Genomic DNA, 18,529 nt, shown 5'->3' with positions numbered 1-18,529 from the left:
TTCCATATACCTACTACCCTTTGTGCTAAAAAACTGTTGCCCCTCAGGTTCCTATTAAATCTTTCCCCTCTCACCTTAAATCTGTTCTTGATTCCCCTACTCTGGGTAAAAGCTTTTTCCCTACCTAATCCTCTCATGATCTTAAACACTTCAAAGATCACCCATCTTCCTGCATTACAAGGAATAGTGTCCAAGCCTGCTCAACCTATCCCAATCGCTCAGGCCCTTGAGTCCTGGCAATATCCTTGTATATCTTGATACAATGATCCAATTTATTTGTTGTCATTTGAACCTCACTTCCCTGCACCCTTTCCAGCTCAACAACATCTTTCCTATAAACAGAGTGACCAAAACTGAACACAATACACCAAATGTGGCCTTACCAATGATCTGTACAATTGTAGCATGACCTTTCAACTTCTATACTCAATATTCTGACTGATGAAAGCCAATGTGCTGAAAGCCTTCGAGACCACCCTATCTACCACTGACGCCACTTTCAATAAAAGTGGCATGATAGCATGGAAGTCATGGTACAACTTTATAAAACTTTGCACTGGAGAGAGGGCAGAAAAGATTAATGAGGATATGCAAGAGATTGCAGATGCTGGAATCTTAAAACACAAACTGCAAGAGGAACTTGGCAGGTCAGGCAGCATCTGTGGAGGAAAATGGATTTGTTTCCGGTTGGAACCCTTCGGGGGGGGGGGGGGGGGTTGGTTAGATGGGTAGGTTTACCTGGAATGAGAGAATTCAATGTTCACTGGGTTGCAGGCTACTCACTTGGAATATGTGGTGCCGTTCTTCTGGTTTGTGCATGACCTCAGACTGGCATTGGAGGTGGCCAAGACTGGCAGCCCATTTAAATGCCAGCAACCAGGATCTACAGCAGGCCTTAGCTGACAGAAGGCATGTATTTGGCTAAGTTGTGCCAGACAATGCTCAGTCTCACCGACATAGATGCGGCCGTATTGGGTACAGGGAACGCAAGTTGAGGTTGGAGAAGGCGCAAGTAAACCTCTCAAACATCTGGAAGGGCAATTGGGGTCTGAATGGAGTTGAGGGAGGAGGGGATGGGGGGGGGGGGGGGGGGGGGGGGGGGGGGGGGGGGGGGGGGGGGGGGGGGGGGGGGGGGGGGGGGGGGTTGGCTAGGCTTACATTGGGATAAAATACTTAAAGGGATCTAAGGGTTTTTTCTCTTGAGGCTGGTTGGAATTTGGAGTGTACATCCCTAGTGAGTGATGGAGGAAGACACTCTCCGACACTTAAGATGTATCTGGTTGAGCTCCTGAATCACCTAGTCATAGAAGGCTATGGACCATTTGCTGGCAAATGGAATTGGATTCAGGTAGGTACCATAGACATGATGGCCTGGAGGACCGTGCTGGATGACTCTACAAACCGATGAAATTTCAGGACAGAGAGACGGCAAATGAACTGGGTGAATTGGGGCTAAATTTAGTACAGAATTAAAATAGGGAGGGAAAGGGATTGGATTAAAAATGGAAAAGTAAAGGGGAAAGGAAAAGTGAGATTAAAAAAAATCTGTGCAATCTCCTTCCTATCTTCGGGAATAAGATTAATTTGAATTGTTTTCTTTTTGGAAAGTTGGAGGGAAATTTTTGGAAAGTAAATCTCTGCAGATAATAACTTGTGGATCAATAGGTTCCAGCCCTACATTAGTGTGATAAGTCTGATTAATTTTAATTAAATGTTTCTTTAAGCATTTCTTGGGGAGGTTAATAGCAAGCCCTTGTTTTCATGAAGGTAACAGCTAAGTAAAGGTGATTTGTAACTCATAAAACATCTTCACCATAAACTGACGAGAGTTTAGAGGTTAATAACTGAGTGTACGTTTTAAACAATATATTAATTCACAACAGATTCTGGGCCAATGTTTCCACAGATTTAAATGTTGATTTTACCTTTCACTTTGTGATGGCAATGGTAAAAATTGCTGAAACTGTGAAACATTGAAAGTTGAAGTAAACGCTATATCTGAGACGTATTCAAGGATCTTTTGGTAGACACAAAATGCTGAAGTAACTCAGTGGGACAGGCAGCATCTCTGGAGAGAAGGAATGGGTGATGTTTCGGGTCGAGACCCTTCTTCAGACTGGTCATTAAGGTATCTGCTCATTAAGGTAGAAGACAGCTCAGAAGTCAACACATTTTGCAAGGTAGGATATTACGATTATCCTTTTTTTGTTATTTTATATTATATTTTGAAGAAGGTTTAAGCTCCTTAAAGATCATGTAGTTAAGTCGTTTGATCAAGAAATCTTAGAATTTGTTTTGTGTATTATGTTGGGTCACCTCATTTAGGAAATGATGCTTGATTTGGCAATTATTCAAGCAATTTTCATAATACCAGCCGAAACTTTTATCTACCATCTCCTATTACTGTTGCTCTCTGAGATTGCTTTGGTTTCATATTGAGGGATGGTGTCAGATTCTCCAGCAACTAGGGAGCCATTTACATTGCTGTATCCACTATTAAGCATAGAGCTAATTCTTGAAATTGGGGAGTTTGGTACAATCTAGTATCTACTATTTGTGATGTATGCACAAATAAATTGTAGTACTCATAGTAATGATCAGATTCTATTAAGTGCCTGAGAATGATGGAGAGCAAAAGGTCGAGGTTGGCCTGAGATTGTATCAGTGCTGATCCTGTTCATCTGCCCACGTGCTGCTGGTCCTTATTCATTCAGTTTTCATCGTCCTCTCCATCACTGTTGCTACTGCCAGAGGCAGACGCAGCCTTTGGGGACGATGGGGGTGAGGTTTTACTAAAGGGCCACTGGAAGGTCGGAGATTGCGACCGTTCTCTTGTTGGGCTGCTTGAGGGACTCTGTCTTGGAGACAAAGCTTGAAGCATCCGACTGCCTCGCTCCTGGAAAACCTGTTTCTGTAGAACATGAAGATACAGTACAACCAAAACTAAATGTGTGGAACTTGTTAAAACAAGATATAATAATATAGTTAAAACTCCCTGCAGAAACAGGTGACAAGCAGGATATGGCGGACCAATTGAATAACTACTTTGGTTGATAATCTATAGCAGGGGACCGCGGGTAATAGACAGTGCACTCAGGTTAGTCGGGAAGTGGTGTTGGGTAAATTTACGATAAATCCCCATACTGTATGCAGTACGTAACCAACATTTGAAGTCTAACATCAAATTTTTTATATGTGTGGAACTTTTTCATCTGCCAAAGTTTGCAGCCACAAGCAAAATTGAGACATAACTAATGTCTTGATAGTAAAAATAATGTACAAAATTGACCAACAAACTATTGGGATTAATTCCCACATATGTCAATTTGACTCACCTTACCAGATACAAAAGTTAACCCAATAACGGACCTTATCGAATAAGGACCTTGCCGAATTGCCTGTCCTTCCTCTAAATGACAGTTATCACAATGTTCCAGATAAATTAATGCTTGTTTTCTTTTAATTTTTTTTTCAAAATAATATTTCTTTCTTTATTTCACCAATGAAAATGCCACATTTGACTTGTTTGTTATAACAAATCTTGTATTTGGAAATGAAGATGATTTTTAAAAAGTGCAATATTTATTCCCTTATTGAATTAGTTGACTTTCCTATCTCATTTGTTCCGAAAGGCACTCCTGCACCTAATTTCTATGTTTCTATAATCTGCCAAAGTTTGCAGCCACAAGCAAAATTGAGACATAACTAATGTCTTGATAGTAAAAATAATGTACAAAATTGACCAACAAACTATTGGGATTAATTCCCACATATGTCAATTTGACTCACCTAACCAGATACAAAAGTTAACCCAATAACGGACCTTATCGAATAAGGACCTTGCCGAATTGCCTCCCATAGGTGACAGCCTCTCACTTTTCAAATCTCAGGCAAAGCAGCGTGTTTCAGCAAACTGTTGAAAGGGTTATGTCCGATAATATCCACACCCACCATGATCACACCCTTACTCAGGAGGCATCATTGTAGAGTGATCAAAAGTGAACAAATTTCTCCTCTGTCTGTGATCGATAGATTCAATGTTGTCCCAGGTTCAGTTCCTGGTTATTCATGGTTTATGTGACTCAATGACTCGAAGCTAACTTAATCTGAAAGAAGCCCGTGACACTATGGACCTTTCCAAATTCCCAATGCACAGATAGTATGAACCTAAGGTAAAGACTTTGCAAATCCTTCTTGAAGTTGAGAAGCCATTCTTCAGAAAATGATACAAATTTAATAATATAAATAATTGTTAAAAAATCTCATTTTGTCTTTTAGAAAACAGGAATGCAATTTCATTTTTATGGATGTCACTTACTTAAAATTTATTCTCTTTTTGTCTAAAATGGCCACTCCCAATTGATCTTGCAGAGGAATTGATGAACTTAGTTTAGGACAGCAACTAAAACAAAATGACTACAGGTGATGTGTGTACAAAGTTTGCACATTCTCCCTGTGACCATGTGGATTTCCTCCGGTTGCTCCGGTTTCCTCCCACATACTAAAGATGTGTAGGTTTGTAAAAATTGTGATAAATTGTATATAGTGCGAGTATTCGAGGGTGATCGCTGGTCGGTGCGGACTCAATGAGCTGAAGGGCCTGATTCACGCTATATCTCTAATGACAAAAGTCTAAATTGCTATTAATAACATATTTGTGGGGTATTTTTGGAAAATATTCATGACAAACATACCCAGGCTCCATCTGGTCCAAATAGTTCTAAAAAGTTTCCAATAAATTCTCTTGATTTTTCCTCCCATTTTTGTATAAGATCATGGCTTTTTTCCTCCACTTTGTAAACAAATTCTTTTGACTTTTCTTCTACGTTTTTCACTTTTTCTTTCATTTTGTCAACCTGGTTTTGGAAACGATACTTCTTTTCCTGGTAGAAAAAACACATGTTCAGCTCAGTGACTGAAAGCAAGATCAGTGGAAATAAAATACACTGCAATCTAATTTCTTTCAACAAAAGCTACTTTCCCTCTTTGCTGGTTCCGCAACCAATGCCATGGAAGAATGGTGGTGAATTATTTCTGATCCCAACCAATGATAATGCCCAGCTGATTGGGTATCCCCCGCGCTCCATCTAATAAGAGCTTTGGTTTTATTGAACTTCTTCCAAGAGTGTGATTCAAAATGAGACCCACTTTGTTCTGTTAGGAGTGAAGCAAAACAGCTCACTGCCAGTCCCATCAAATGCCTATGAGTCTTTATGCATAAAGTACCTCTTCCCTGACCTCTGCTACTTTTAGGTGTCACCGTAGATGGACACTAAATGCTGGAGTAACTCAGCGGGACAGGCAGCATCTCTGCAGTCAAAAGGAGACTTCTTCTGAAGATGGGCCTTGACCTGAAACGTCATCCATTCCTTCTATCCCGAGATGCTGCTGTTACTCCAGCATTTTGTGACTATCTTCGGTGTAAACCAGCATCTTCAGTTCCTTCCGTACTTTTAGGTGACCGTTCTGTGGAATCTGTGCCATATAATAATAATTAAATCATCAAACAGGTTGAACTGTAAACCACATTGTGTTCTGACAGCAAACCAGGAAGTCAAAAACATTCATGTTTAACATTTTTAATGAGTGAAATAAAGATTCTGACTGTGACATTTCAATTTGAGATAAATCATCATTTTAAAAAATAGAATTTAATGAATCCATGGAATGTTTTAAAAATATTTTTCTTGGGTCAGAAACGTTATTAGGCAAAGCTTAATTTACTTTTGTAAATTCAGCTCCCCCTCATTCAATAAGGCAGAACATTTTCAGAAGTTTTTCTTTACAGTCATAATAGTTCGGCAATGTTTGAAGTTGTCCTTAACTCAATGGTTCTATTATTCTGCAGAGAAGCCTGCAACAGCGCTGTGGAGAAGCATAGAATTGCAGCAGCGACCCGGATTTCTGGGTTTGTACATTTATACTGCAGTGGTTCCTCTCAGTTATCCTCCGTTGTGATGGAGATGGGAAGATGTGGCTTATGGTGGGATCCCGTTGAAGGTAGCATGTTGGAGCATTATGTGCTGTATGCGATGAGTGAGGGGTGAAAGGTGAGGACTAGAGAGACTCTGTCCCTGTTGCGACTGGGGGAAGGGGGGAGCATGAGCTGAGCTACAGGATACCAACGAGACCCATGTGAGGGCCTCATCCACGATAAAATAGAGGACATCTCGGATGACCTGGTATGAAACACTTCTTGGGCGCAGATGTGGCCTATATGGAGGAATTGGGAATAGGGGATAGAGCCTTGCAGGAGGCAGGGTGGGAAAAATAAACACGAAATGCTGGTGTAACTCAGCGGGACAGTCAACATCTCTGGAGAGAAGGAATGGCATTTCAGGTCGAGTCCCTTCAGACTGACAGTCGGGGGAGAGGGAGCCTAGACACATGGAAGGGCAAGGTGTGAAAACAACAGATCAAAGCAGATGGTCACAAGATGATTTCACAAACCGAGGCATTGATTTTGGAATGTGCATGGTCTTTCAGTTTTTAGGCAGATTAATTTAACTTTTGATGATGCACCAATTTGGCAATAATGCCACTGCACACACTAGCGAGCCATCCACAACTTGCAACAGTGACGGAATATTCCAAAGTAATTTATCATATGTGCAGAATGAGTATCAATTAACTATTTAAAAAAATACTAGATTTGAAGAGAATAAATTGTCACATACATTAATTGTTGGTCATGCCTGAAAGTATTTCTTAGCATAGTCATAGAACACGGAAACATCTCTGCCCATACTGACCAAGGTGCCCCATAGTTACCAGTGTTACTCACTTTGTGAAGGAGTAAACATGTTTCAAGTGTTGGTCGTCGGTTGTCTTCTTGCCAACCCCCAGCCCAGCAGACATTTACAAGAGTAAATAGTTGTTACTGACATCTTGGATTTCTGCAGTTAATGCCATTTTAACTACTGCCTGTTAATTGGACTGGTGCTTGCTTGGAACAAACAATTGAAGAGACAGGAGGGAGGGGGGGAGAGGGGGGGGGGGGGGGGGGGGAGGGGGGATTAAACTGGCTGAACATCCTCCTTAGTCTGGGAATTGTGTGGACAGCTGCACAAGTAAAGCAATGACTCAGCAATGACGGAGGGGGGGGGGAAAGGAAGCGGCAGCAACATCGTCAAAGAAAACGGGCATTAATTAAAATGAAGTATCAACAAACTGGAAGAATATTGAATGAGAACTCGCACTGTGTTACCTGAATCAAATATTCATTTGCAACAAAGTTATTTTACTTTCTTTCGGGTGAGAATATGAAGACATGGAAACTATTCATCAGACCGTGTGTGGGCAGGACAGCTCTTTATTATTGCTAACTCATAGGGAGTCTGTTGCCCAGCACCACTGAATCCTTGCAGTGGAACTATTTGCATTGTAAGCAATCCCTTCAAGTCTGAGCTCGACAAAGCCAGCATTTAGTTAGAACTTTGTACAATGCCATTCTCATGGTAGGAAAGGTCACAAGATAATAGGAGACTCACATTTATGAAACTAACGTTAAGCTCTTTGGCTGTGTAACCCCTTTGGAGGTTACGTCTGGCATAAACATCATAATCTCGTACAATTCTGGTGATTAGGTCAGAGGTGGAAATGCCCTCTGTTCTTTGTGTGGGAACAAACATACCTAAAAAATGAAAGAATAGATTGCAATGTCAATAAAAATTACTACAACACATTATCAGTTGCAACATATTGGTGTCCTAACATATTTTCACAAGTGTGACTGCACTTAGCGTACTTAAATACAATAAAGTATATTGAGATTCTGAGATGTGTAACATTCTATGTAGGTGATGATTTTCCTTTATATAAATGTAAAGGATCACCACCTTCAAACTACCTGGCAAATTGAATGCATCAATATTATGTATGAGCACCTCTCCATTAGGCTTGTCACACCTGGTTTTGATTTGGTGGTACCAGGCTGTTTAGTTTAGTTTAGTTTAGAGATACAGCATGGAAACAGGCCCTTCAGCCCACCGAGTCCACACTGACCAGCGATCCCCGCACACTGGTCCTATCTATCCTGCATACACGAGGGACAATTCACATTTTTTTCCGAAGCCAATTAACCTACAAATGTGTACGTCTTTGGAGTGTGGGAGGAAACTGGAGCACCCGGGGAAAGCCCATGTGATCACAGGTAAAACGTATGAACTCAGCACCCATAGTCAGGATCGAACCCGGGTCTCTGGAGCTGTAAGGCAGCAACTCTACCGCTGCTCCTGAATGTGTTTTCAAATGTACAACTCCCTTGGGCGGTATTAAAAGTGAATGAAACAGGCAGCATCTCTGGAGAGAAGGTATGGGTGACGTTTCGGGTCGAGACCCTGTCCTCAGACTGAGTGTCTTGGCATCCAATGCAGTGTAAATGTGCCCTCTGCTGGTTGAACACAAAGCTACACTGACTGACACTGACATCAGCAAACGGCTTTAATTCTCCTGACCAGTCATCTGCAAAATGTAGGTGGGAATGTAGGAACATGTGTGTGGGGAAATAGATTTAACATGAATGAAAAATCCAAAAGTGGAATAATATGTAAAATGCAATGAGCTCACACTGTGCCATGTTTCAATTCCTCCACAGTGTCATGACAGCTGTAATTAAAGACTTGAATCATATTCTCTATGAATGTGAACATGTTCAATTATCCCTGTTTATGCTCCTCGATCTCTCAGGAGCTTTCAGTAATATCAGACACCCACTTCCTTTGACTTTACTTTAGATTCTAGAGATGCTGTGCGGAATCAGGCCCTTCGGCCCACCGAGTCCACGCCGACCAGCGATCATCCTGTACGCTAGCACTATCCTACACACTCAGGACAATTTACAATTTTACCAAAGCCAATTAACTTACCAACCTGTACATCTTTGGAGTGTGGGAGGAAACCCACGCAGTCACAGTGAGAACATACAAACTCCGTACAGACAGCACCCGTAGCCAGGATCGAACCTGGGTCTCTGACGCTGTAAGGCAGCAACTCTACCGCTGTGACACTCAGCTGCCCTCAAAGGTTCCTCCTTCATGGTCGACGAGAGGGGATGCTCTTGCTCAGTTACAAATCCAATTCTTCTTCATTACTTTTCTTCCATACCTAACACATCCACCTAAAAAGTCCCCAACCCCCTTCACACATTTTTCTCCCTACCCCCTCCTATTTACACAGTTGCTTCATATTCCAATTATGGGGCCAGTTTCCATAGCAATACAATTGGCACTGGATCAATCTCCTGCCTCTGTGGTGAACTCTTCAGTTTGTCAGTGTTGAACAACAGCCTGGTTGAACAAAATGATCTCTCTGAACCTATATCCTGTCCACCACCAGGATATTGTGGCTTTTCGAGCATTTTTTTGCTGAATCATTCCAGTTCCAGAAGATCTGGTTTCCCGACTTCCATATAGCTCAGTCTACAAGTTTGATACAACCCAGAAAAAAGTCTAGTGCCTGAATCTTGTTATCTCACTCATCATCATACCCATCTTTGATGAGTTGCATCTGTTCCCAGCCTTTTACCTTATACATGCGATTTCCACCATCGGGTTGAATTTCAACCATCATCTTACCTATCTTGACAATCCCCTTAACCTCTACCAATTTTCCTACTCTTTATTCATCTGACTCTTGCCTCCTTGATATTCCTCAATGGCAGCCAAGTAATCAATGGAATCCTCCAAACCACTCCCTCATTCTCTGCTTCCTCTACGATATTTGGTTCACCTCCCGTGCCCTCTTACCATTTCATCTCCCTCCCAAATCTGTCTTAATTCCCATTTCTGTAAAGTGCTTTGGACCGTCTGTCTATGTTGAAGGTGCATATAATGCAAGTTGTTGTGGCACTGTACATTGTGAACAATTGCAGCAAGTATTTCAACAGATTACCCAACAAGTACAAATTCGACACACTGCTTTTATCCATTATCAGAAAGTAACCTTAATCGTAACGTATGGCGGGCTTATCTTCAACATACCAGCTTCCTTAATGTGTTTATAGACATCATCTGATCCAGCAGAGGAGTATGGAATGTCATCGTGTGCCACAAAATCAATCTAAAAGAGAGGTTGGACAAATTGGAATATTAATAATTTCAGATTATCTACTCGTGTCTGAGAGATTCAGGGGCTTAGGTTTTGGGGATGGTATTGAGTCCTTTTCCACCCACATGAATGATCTGCCTTGTACTGTATACATAATCTCCACTCTCAAGAATCAGTGTGGTCCAGCAGTGCAATCTTTCAGCCCACGGCATCCAGCCAACCATTGTGCTTATCTATACTAATCCTTCCATGTTTTGCTTCATCCAGATGCCTCATAAATGTTGTTACTGTCCCTGCACCCCTCCTCGCAGCTCAATCCAGATACCAACTAATTTCTATGAGAAAAATCTATCCATCAGATCCCCTTTAAACCTCCTCTTAAGTCGATGTACTATTTTTTAGACACCCCACCCTCGACTCTCTCTCCTATCTACACCTCTCATCATTTTAGTTACCTCTGGCATGTTACCTCCTGGCCTCCTTTGTTCGAGTGAAACCAGACCTAGCCTATACAATCTCTCCTTACAACTCAATCCCTCCAATCCAGACAGCAATCCTTGTGAATCCTTTCCTCACCCTTCCTGGCTTAATTACATCTTTCTTGTTGGTTGGCAACCAGAATTGCCACCATATTCCAAGTGTGGCCAGACCACTATTTCGTACAACTGTTACACACGCCCAAACATTTTACTTGCTGATTTGACCAATGAAGGCAAGCATGTCATATGACTTCTTTCCCCCCCCATTTACCTGTCTTTCCACTTTTGGGGAACCATGTACTTGTACCACAAGGTCTTTGACCAATAGCACCACCCAGGGTCTTTACATTCACTGTATGTCCTGCCTTCTGTCAACTTCCCAACATTTATCATTTCACACTTGTCCACATTAAATGCCATCTGACTTTCCTTTCGGCACTTCCCCAAATGATCAACATTTGTTGTAATTTTAGATGGCCTTCTTCACTGTCCACTGTACCAACCAACGTTGGTGGTATCTGCCAATTTACGAATTATGCCACCTATATTCTCATCCAATTAATTTATACATACAACAATCAAAATGATCATCTCCTCATAGTGGAACTCTCCTCATTTTCATTCAGGGAATCAACTCACCTCAACTATTGTCTAGATACCAAAGGTGAAAATGACCCTGGTTTACTTGAGAAGGTTTCCATATTTACAATGCTGAGACAGATTACAGTGCTTGTTGCTTCCACATTAGGAGGGAGAATAATTGAAAACCTAGTTAGCCTGGGCTACTCGTATACAGAGCTAGTTATGCAGGAAATCTAAAATACAATCAATCCAGGTCAGTCAGTACCCACAAAACACAGAAGGTTCACTGAAGCTTAAGACCAGGACACAGATATTTTGTGAGGTAAAGCTGTATGTGATCTGAGGATAAGGGGATAAATAGAGTTCAGGTACAAGCCTTTAAGATCCAATTAAATAGCAACGCGGGTATGAGTGCTGAATAGTTTTTAGTTTACTTTATTGTCACGTGTACCGAAGGACAGTGAAAAGCTTTTATTGCGTGCTAACCAGCCTGCGGAAAGACCATACAGTGTTACAATCAGGCCATCCATAGTGTACAGATACATGATAAAGAGAATAATATTTAGTGCAAGATAAAGTTCAGTGAAGATAATCATAGAGATTCCAGTGAGGTAGATAGAAAGGTAGACAAAAATGCTGGAGAAACTCAGCGGGTGCAGCAGCATCTATGGAGCGAAGGAAATAGGCAACGTTTTGAGCCAAAACCCTTCTTCAGATGATGATGTAGGGTGGGGGGGGGGGGGGGGGGGGGGGGGGGGGCGGGAGGAGAAGAAAGGAGAAGGAGAAAGGAGCCCTCGGGACAATTTACAGAGGCCAATTAACCTACAAACACGCACGTATTTGAGATGTGGAATGAAACCGGAGTACCCGAAGGAAACCCAAGCAGTCACTTGGAAATTTTTCAAACTCCACACAGAGCACCCAAGGTCAGGATCGAACAGGGTGTCTGGCACTGTGAGGCAGCAGCCCTATCAGCTGTGCCATCTTTATTTTGGTCACATTTTGGTTTTCTCTTTCTGCAGATTTTTGATTTCCCTCAACAAATTCCATGTTTGTAACATGCCTAAGAGAGAATGGTGCCAACTTGTACATGTTGCTAAGCATATCATTGTATCTACCCAACCATGCCCAGCATATAACAATATATACTAATGGTTTCCATAAGCGGAAGCAGTGTCGTTGATAAATAAAAGAAGAAATATGTTTATCGTTGATTAGGAGGAAGCTTGTTGACATCTGGAAGGCAGTGTGCAAGTTATTTAGACCACAGGCAAAATGGTTGAGGACGGTGCAGAGTGTGAATTGTGGAAGGGAAGCTTTGAAGACAGGACGAGCTAGTACACTAAACTTGGTGGATAGAGAGATAACAAGTAATGAGAGACGAGTGTGCAGGAAGAATATGGGTGCGTAATATTGGCACTGGAAGAAAGACCCTGATCAATTTGTTGTGTTGGTAAATGCACAGAATTCTGCTCATTATGGTGACAATGACCAGACACAAACCTAATAGTGTGGTAGTGAAACAGCGTGGAAACAGGCCCTTCGGCTCAACTTGCCCACGCCGACCAACATGCATCTACACTAATCCCACCCACCTACATTTACTCCATATCCTTCAAGACCTATCCTAATGATCAATTAACTGGTGGTGGACACAAACTGCTGGAGTAATTTAGTGTATCAGGCAGCATCTCTGGAGAAAAGGAATAGGTGACGTTTCGGGTCGAGACCCTTCATCAGTCTCAATCTGAAATGTCACATATTCCTTTTCTCCAGAGATGCTTCCTGGCCCGCTGAGTTACTCCAGCATTTATTGTGTCTATCTTCAGTGTAAACCAGCATCTGCAGTTACTTCTCGCCAGAGATGGTGCCTGCCTGCGGCGCCATCTCTGCCGCGGCGACTTTTGCAGAGCACCAGAACATAAAAGGTTTAAATACAACTTCCATCAACTCACCTGGATCAGGGAAACGGCAGAAATCAGTGCCGTTTCGGACAAGCTGCTTGAGCACCTCAAGGCTCTTGCGATTTCACGATCTCCCACAGCTGCGGGAGCCCCGGACTTTAAAATTCACGATTCGCTGGCTATAAAACTCACGACCCAACGGAGGAACGCGGTACGGTACTTGGAAACTCCGGGATGACCTCCAGAGCCGACGAGCTGGATCTTCCAGGAACAACGGAGCTGGAGCTGCCGACTTTGAGGGAACCCCTGTTCGTTACGGAGCTGGAGCTGCCGTCTGTGAAGGAATCCCCGTTCCAGCGCAGGTTCGCAGAAACAGCAGGTACAGTAAGTACAGTACCTGGAAACAAAGGGGTGGCCTCCATTGTGTCTGGAAATGTGGCTGACGGGCAGGACTTCAGGTCAGACTGAAGCGCAGGGGACTTCGGCCCCCTCTCCCTACTATCCTACTGGCCAACGTACAGTCCCTTGAAAATAAAGTGGAGGACTTAAGGGCAAGGCTGCTTTATCAAAGGGAGCTGAGGGAATGCTCTGTGTTCACAGAGACATGGCTCACCCCCAGCTCCACAGATTCAGCGGTCAAGCATGAAGGGTTCTCCACCCACCGTACACTGGCATCTGGGAAAGGGAGAGGAGGGGGCGTCTGCCTCATGGTCAACTCTGCGTGGTGCTCAGACGTGGCAGTCCTGTCCAACTCCTGCTCTCCACACCTCGAACATCTGGTAGTGAAGTGCCGTCCCTTCTACCTCCCAAGGGAATTCACCTCCATCATCCTGACCACAGTCTACATCCCACCCCAGGCAGACGCCCGTCTGGCACTGGAGGAGCTGCACGCTGTGGTCACCGTACACCAGACGTCTTACCCCGAGGTATTTACCACCATTGCTGGGGACTTCAATAAGGCAAACCTGAAGAAATCACTCCCTAACTTCCACCAACATGTCTCCTGCTGCACCAGAGGACCAAACACCCTCGACCACTGCTACACCACCATCAAGAATGCCTATCGCTCTATCCCTCGCCCTCACTTCGGTAAATCTGACCATACCGCGGTGCTGCTTCTTCCTGCCTACAGGCAGCAATTAAAGAGCGCACCTCCAGAGGTGAGGACAGTATAGAACTGGTCGGGGGGGGGGAAAGAGGGGCAGAGGAACAACTCCAGGACTGTTTGAAGTCTGTAGACTGGGCAATGTTCAAGGACTCGGCAACGGAATTGAACGAACACGCCACAGTCGTTACAGACTTCATATGTGTGGAGGACTGCATCCCTACAAAAACTTTCAGAGTGTTTCCCAATCAGAAACCTTGGATGAACTTTGAGATCCGCACTCTTCTGAAGACCAGACACCGGGCATTCATGTCTGATGATACAGTGGTCTACAAGAAGTCCAGATACGACCTTGGTAAGGCCATCAAAAAGACCAAAAGGGACCTGCTCCAAACTGGAGGGATGAGACAGTTTTTCGGCAGCTGTGGCGGGGCCTGAATGCAATCACCTCCTACAAGGCGAAATCAGGAGGCATCTCGAATGTCGGCGAAACATCACTCCCTGACGAGCTCAATGCGTTTTACGCACGCTTTGATAGGGAGAACACTGATGTGCCTTCCCGAGCCCCCATTCCCTGTGATGGTATTTCAATCTCAGTCACAGAGGCCAACGTCAGGAAATCCTTCAGAGGGGTGAACCCTCGGAAAAGCACCTGGATCTGATGGTATACCCGGTCGTGTTCTAAAAACCTGTGCGGACCAACTGGCTGGAGTTTTTACGGACATTTTTAACCTCTCACTTCTGAGGCAAACTCCTGATGTCTGAGGTTCCCACCTGCTTTAAAAGGCCATCAATTATACCAGTACCCAAGAAGAGTAAGGTGACGTGCCTCAATGACTATCGACCAATGGCACTAACGCCTGTGGTGATGGAGTGCTTTGAGAGGTTGATCATGGCGCAAATCAACTCCTACCTCGACAAAAACCTGGACCCGCTGCAGTTCGCTTACCGCCACAACAGATCAATGGTGGATGCGATCTCGCTGGCCCTCTACTCCACTCAGGACCACTGTTATTCATTGATTACAGCTTGGCATTTAATACAATCGTCCCCTCCAAGCTGGTTATCAAACTCGCAGAATTGGGTCTCTTCGCATCCCTCTGCAATTGGATCCTCAACTTCCTCATTCACAGACCACATATTGGTGGAAATGTGTCAGCCTCGATAACAATCAGCACAGGAGCACCTCAAGGCTGCATGTTCAGCCCCCTGCTGTACTCACTCTATACTCATGACTGCATAGCCGGTCATAGTGCGAACTCCATCATCAAGTTCGCTGACGACACCACTGTTGTGGGACGTATCACTGATGGGGATGAGTCAGAGTATAGAAGAGAGATCGAGCAACTGGCCATATGGTGCCAGCACAATAACCTGGCCCTCAACACCAGCAAAACCAAGGAACTGATTGTGGACTTTGGGAGGAGTAGGATGGGGACCCACAGTCCCGTTTATATCAATGGGTCGGTCGATGGTTAAAAGGGTCAAGAGCTTCAAATTCCTGGGTGTGTACATCTCTGAAGATCTTTCCTGGTCCGAGAACACTGATGCAATTATTAAGAAAGCACATCAGCTCCTCTACTTCCTGAGAAGATTACGGAGAGTCGGTTTGTCAAGGAGGACTCTCTCTAACTTTTACAGGTGCACAGTAGAGAGCATGCTGACCAGTTGCATCATGGCTTGGTTCGGCAACTTGAGCACCCTGGAGAGGAAAAGACTACAAAAAGTAGTAAACACTGCTCAGTCCATCATCGTCTCTGACCTTCCTTCCATCGAGGGGATCTATCGCAGTCGCTGCCTCAAAAAGGCTGGCAGTATCATCAAGGACCCACACCATCCTGGCCACACACTCATCTCCCCTAACTTGGGTAGAAGGTACAGGAACCTGAAGACTGCAACGACCAGGTTCAGGAATAGCTACTTCCCCACAGCCATCAGCTTATTAAACTTGGCTCGGACAAAACTCTTGAATTGTTTTGTAGTCAATGCCTACTATGTTCTGTTGTGCCGAAGCAAAGCAAGAATTTCATTGTCCTATCAGGGACACATGACAATAAACTCCCTTGAATCTTGAATCTTGAACTTGCATAATTGGTGGTGTTGGTTGGGTGGGTCTGGGTGGAGAAGGCGGAGGTGGAGGGGTAGAGGGGGTAGGAAGCTGGAAGAATGTTTGGTTGGTGTTGGCAAGTTGGGCCAGAGGGCTTGTTTCCACAATATTGTATATAACTCTACAACTCTAATGACAAGGAATGGAGAGTGTAGGGGCGGAGTGATGGCTGAGGAAAAACAAAGAAGAGACTGGGCCTCGGTGTTGTCAGATCTTTCAAGGAGCTGAAAATGTTCTTTCTTGGGATTAATTAAGAGCTAATTAATTACAAAAGAGGCATTTTCCCAAATCAATTAATTAAGCAAAATTAACCTTTAGCAGTTCAGCTTGAACCTCCAATGTAAAAGGAATAAAGAAGTACTATTTGTAATGGTGTTGAATGCTGAGCTGGCATGAATTTTCAGGGTTAATTGCATAAACAATAGTGGAGCTTCCTAGTCTGGGTGATTTAAAACACTTGCTGTTCAGTGGAGAGATCAAGAGATTTGAGTCAATTGTGAATTTATTAATGTTGCATTTATTTGATGAGCACTATTAGTGAACAAAAAATTAGATAGTTCCTAACACTTAAACATTTACTTGACGAATCCATCCTCAATCTACTAAAACCCCATAATGAATGGAAAGACAGAGAACAAATGAATGACTCGCCAACACCTAGCCCACAGCTAACACTAGCCTGTTTCCTTGATCATTGTTACTTTTTTGCATACCTTTGATTCATTTGTTCTATATCTCTCCATATCACCGTTTGTTTCCTGTTTTCCTTTACGCTGACTAAGTCTGAAAAAAGAGTCTCGACCCGAAACGTCACCTGTTCCTTTTCTCCAGAGATGCTCCTGAGTTACTTCAGCTTTTTGTGTCTATCTTATCCAAGCAAAAGTCTGTTTAGTTTAGAGAGACACAAAACGTTGTAAGTCTTTGGCATGTGGGAGGAAACTGGAGCACCCGGAGAAAACCCACGCGGTCACAGGGAGAATGTACAAACTCCGTACAGATCGCACACGTGTTCATGATCAAACGCAGATCTCTGGCACGATAAGCCTGCATCTCTACCACTGCGCCACTATGCTGCCCTTGAACCGGCTTCAAAGCACACAGACACTTGGTAGGAACCAGAAGGACAACAGAGAACCATACCTTGTGTTTTTCCAGAAACTCCGGGGACAGTGTCCATGGTGCATCCCTGATAACCTCATCGACATAGCGGCAATGTCTCAAGGCATCATACCGCTCAATCTCATTCATGACAGTGAAACCTTTGTATTGGTGTGTTAGATCATCACTGCACACTGAAACCAAACACATACAAGCAATCCTTGTGAAATATCCATTACACACATATCCCACGTAATTGTCAACATTGTTTCTGCCACTATTTTCATTACTGGCAACATTTCACTTTTATGCTTGTGTATATATGACTACAAGAAAAATGTTTTTGAAGTAAAATAAATATGTAAATAATTTCCCATTATAATAACATCCTTCCTGTTTAATAACAACAGTAACACATGGTGCTGGTGGGGTATAATAACATCTTATACTCATTATCTCTCACTTCCATTTCCATGAGAACATACAGTGGCAAACAAAGATCTATTGCATGTATTTGGGAAGAGAATGCAGAAAGTGATGGTGTTGGGGCTCAGTTACAGGCAGCTTTCAGTTGTCCCTTTCCAGGAGTGGGTGAATTAATGCTATATATGGGAGAAAGAGTCTGCATGGTCAGTGGGATCAAAGAGGGGAACCGCACAACATAAAGAGTTTGACTATTCAGAAGTAGTAATCTGATTTCATCGGCATTCAATGCAATCGTGCTTGTCTGTGTGAATCTAAAAGACCAGTTACATTGCAAATAATCTTTATGTCTGCTTCTACATGACTCTTCCTTTGCTTTCATGTCAGATGTTTTGGATACAAGATTGATTGTGTGTGCTGTTATTTAACCATCACTTGCAATGAAAGATCTATAACTTTCTCTTAGCATCAAACTATTAATATACCCCGGTGGTACTTTATCTTGTCATTAACAATAATGTATTCCTTAATACTTGCATCAAAGAAAAAATTGCTTGTTGCAAGAACATTTTGATTACTAAGCAATGGATCTGTAGGAGGATATGAACGGAACTGTCAACACTGAGGGAATAATAGAAGTGACATTTGCGGAAAGCAAGAATGACACAGATTGCAGATCCATTTAAGAATTCAAAGCTATGCTCGTGTTTCAGAGTGGCATCACCATGAGTAGCTATATTTTTAAACCCAAAACTGAGTGACACTCAGAAAATGTGAGTTGTTG

General features: G+C 43.2%; 1 protein-coding gene across 3 annotated transcripts in view; it reads right to left on the bottom strand.

Moving 5' to 3' along the window:
• Positions 1 to 1,539: 1,539 nt before the first annotated feature.
• The window catches only part of LOC129702658 (choline-phosphate cytidylyltransferase B), a 53,929-nt gene continuing 36,939 nt past the window's right edge, over positions 1,540 to 18,529 (bottom strand). For all 3 annotated transcript variants that reach the window (XM_055644542.1, XM_055644541.1, XM_055644543.1), the window contains 5 exons: positions 17,365 to 17,516; positions 9,981 to 10,059; positions 7,491 to 7,633; positions 4,695 to 4,883; positions 1,540 to 2,911 (listed from right to left, as the gene is read on the bottom strand). In XM_055644542.1, the coding sequence (XP_055500517.1) occupies positions 2,711 to 2,911; positions 4,695 to 4,883; positions 7,491 to 7,633; positions 9,981 to 10,059; positions 17,365 to 17,516 (764 nt within the window). In that variant the 3' untranslated portion in view covers positions 1,540 to 2,710. The remainder of the gene's footprint in view (positions 2,912 to 4,694; positions 4,884 to 7,490; positions 7,634 to 9,980; positions 10,060 to 17,364; positions 17,517 to 18,529) is intronic.

The sequence above is a fragment of the Leucoraja erinacea genome, chromosome 13 (assembly GCF_028641065.1).
Source record: "Leucoraja erinacea ecotype New England chromosome 13, Leri_hhj_1, whole genome shotgun sequence".
In the NCBI taxonomy this organism is placed as follows: Eukaryota; Metazoa; Chordata; class Chondrichthyes; order Rajiformes; family Rajidae; genus Leucoraja; species Leucoraja erinaceus.
The sequence above is the reverse complement of the archived record's forward strand: the minus strand, read 5'-3'. Positions and strand labels throughout refer to the sequence as shown.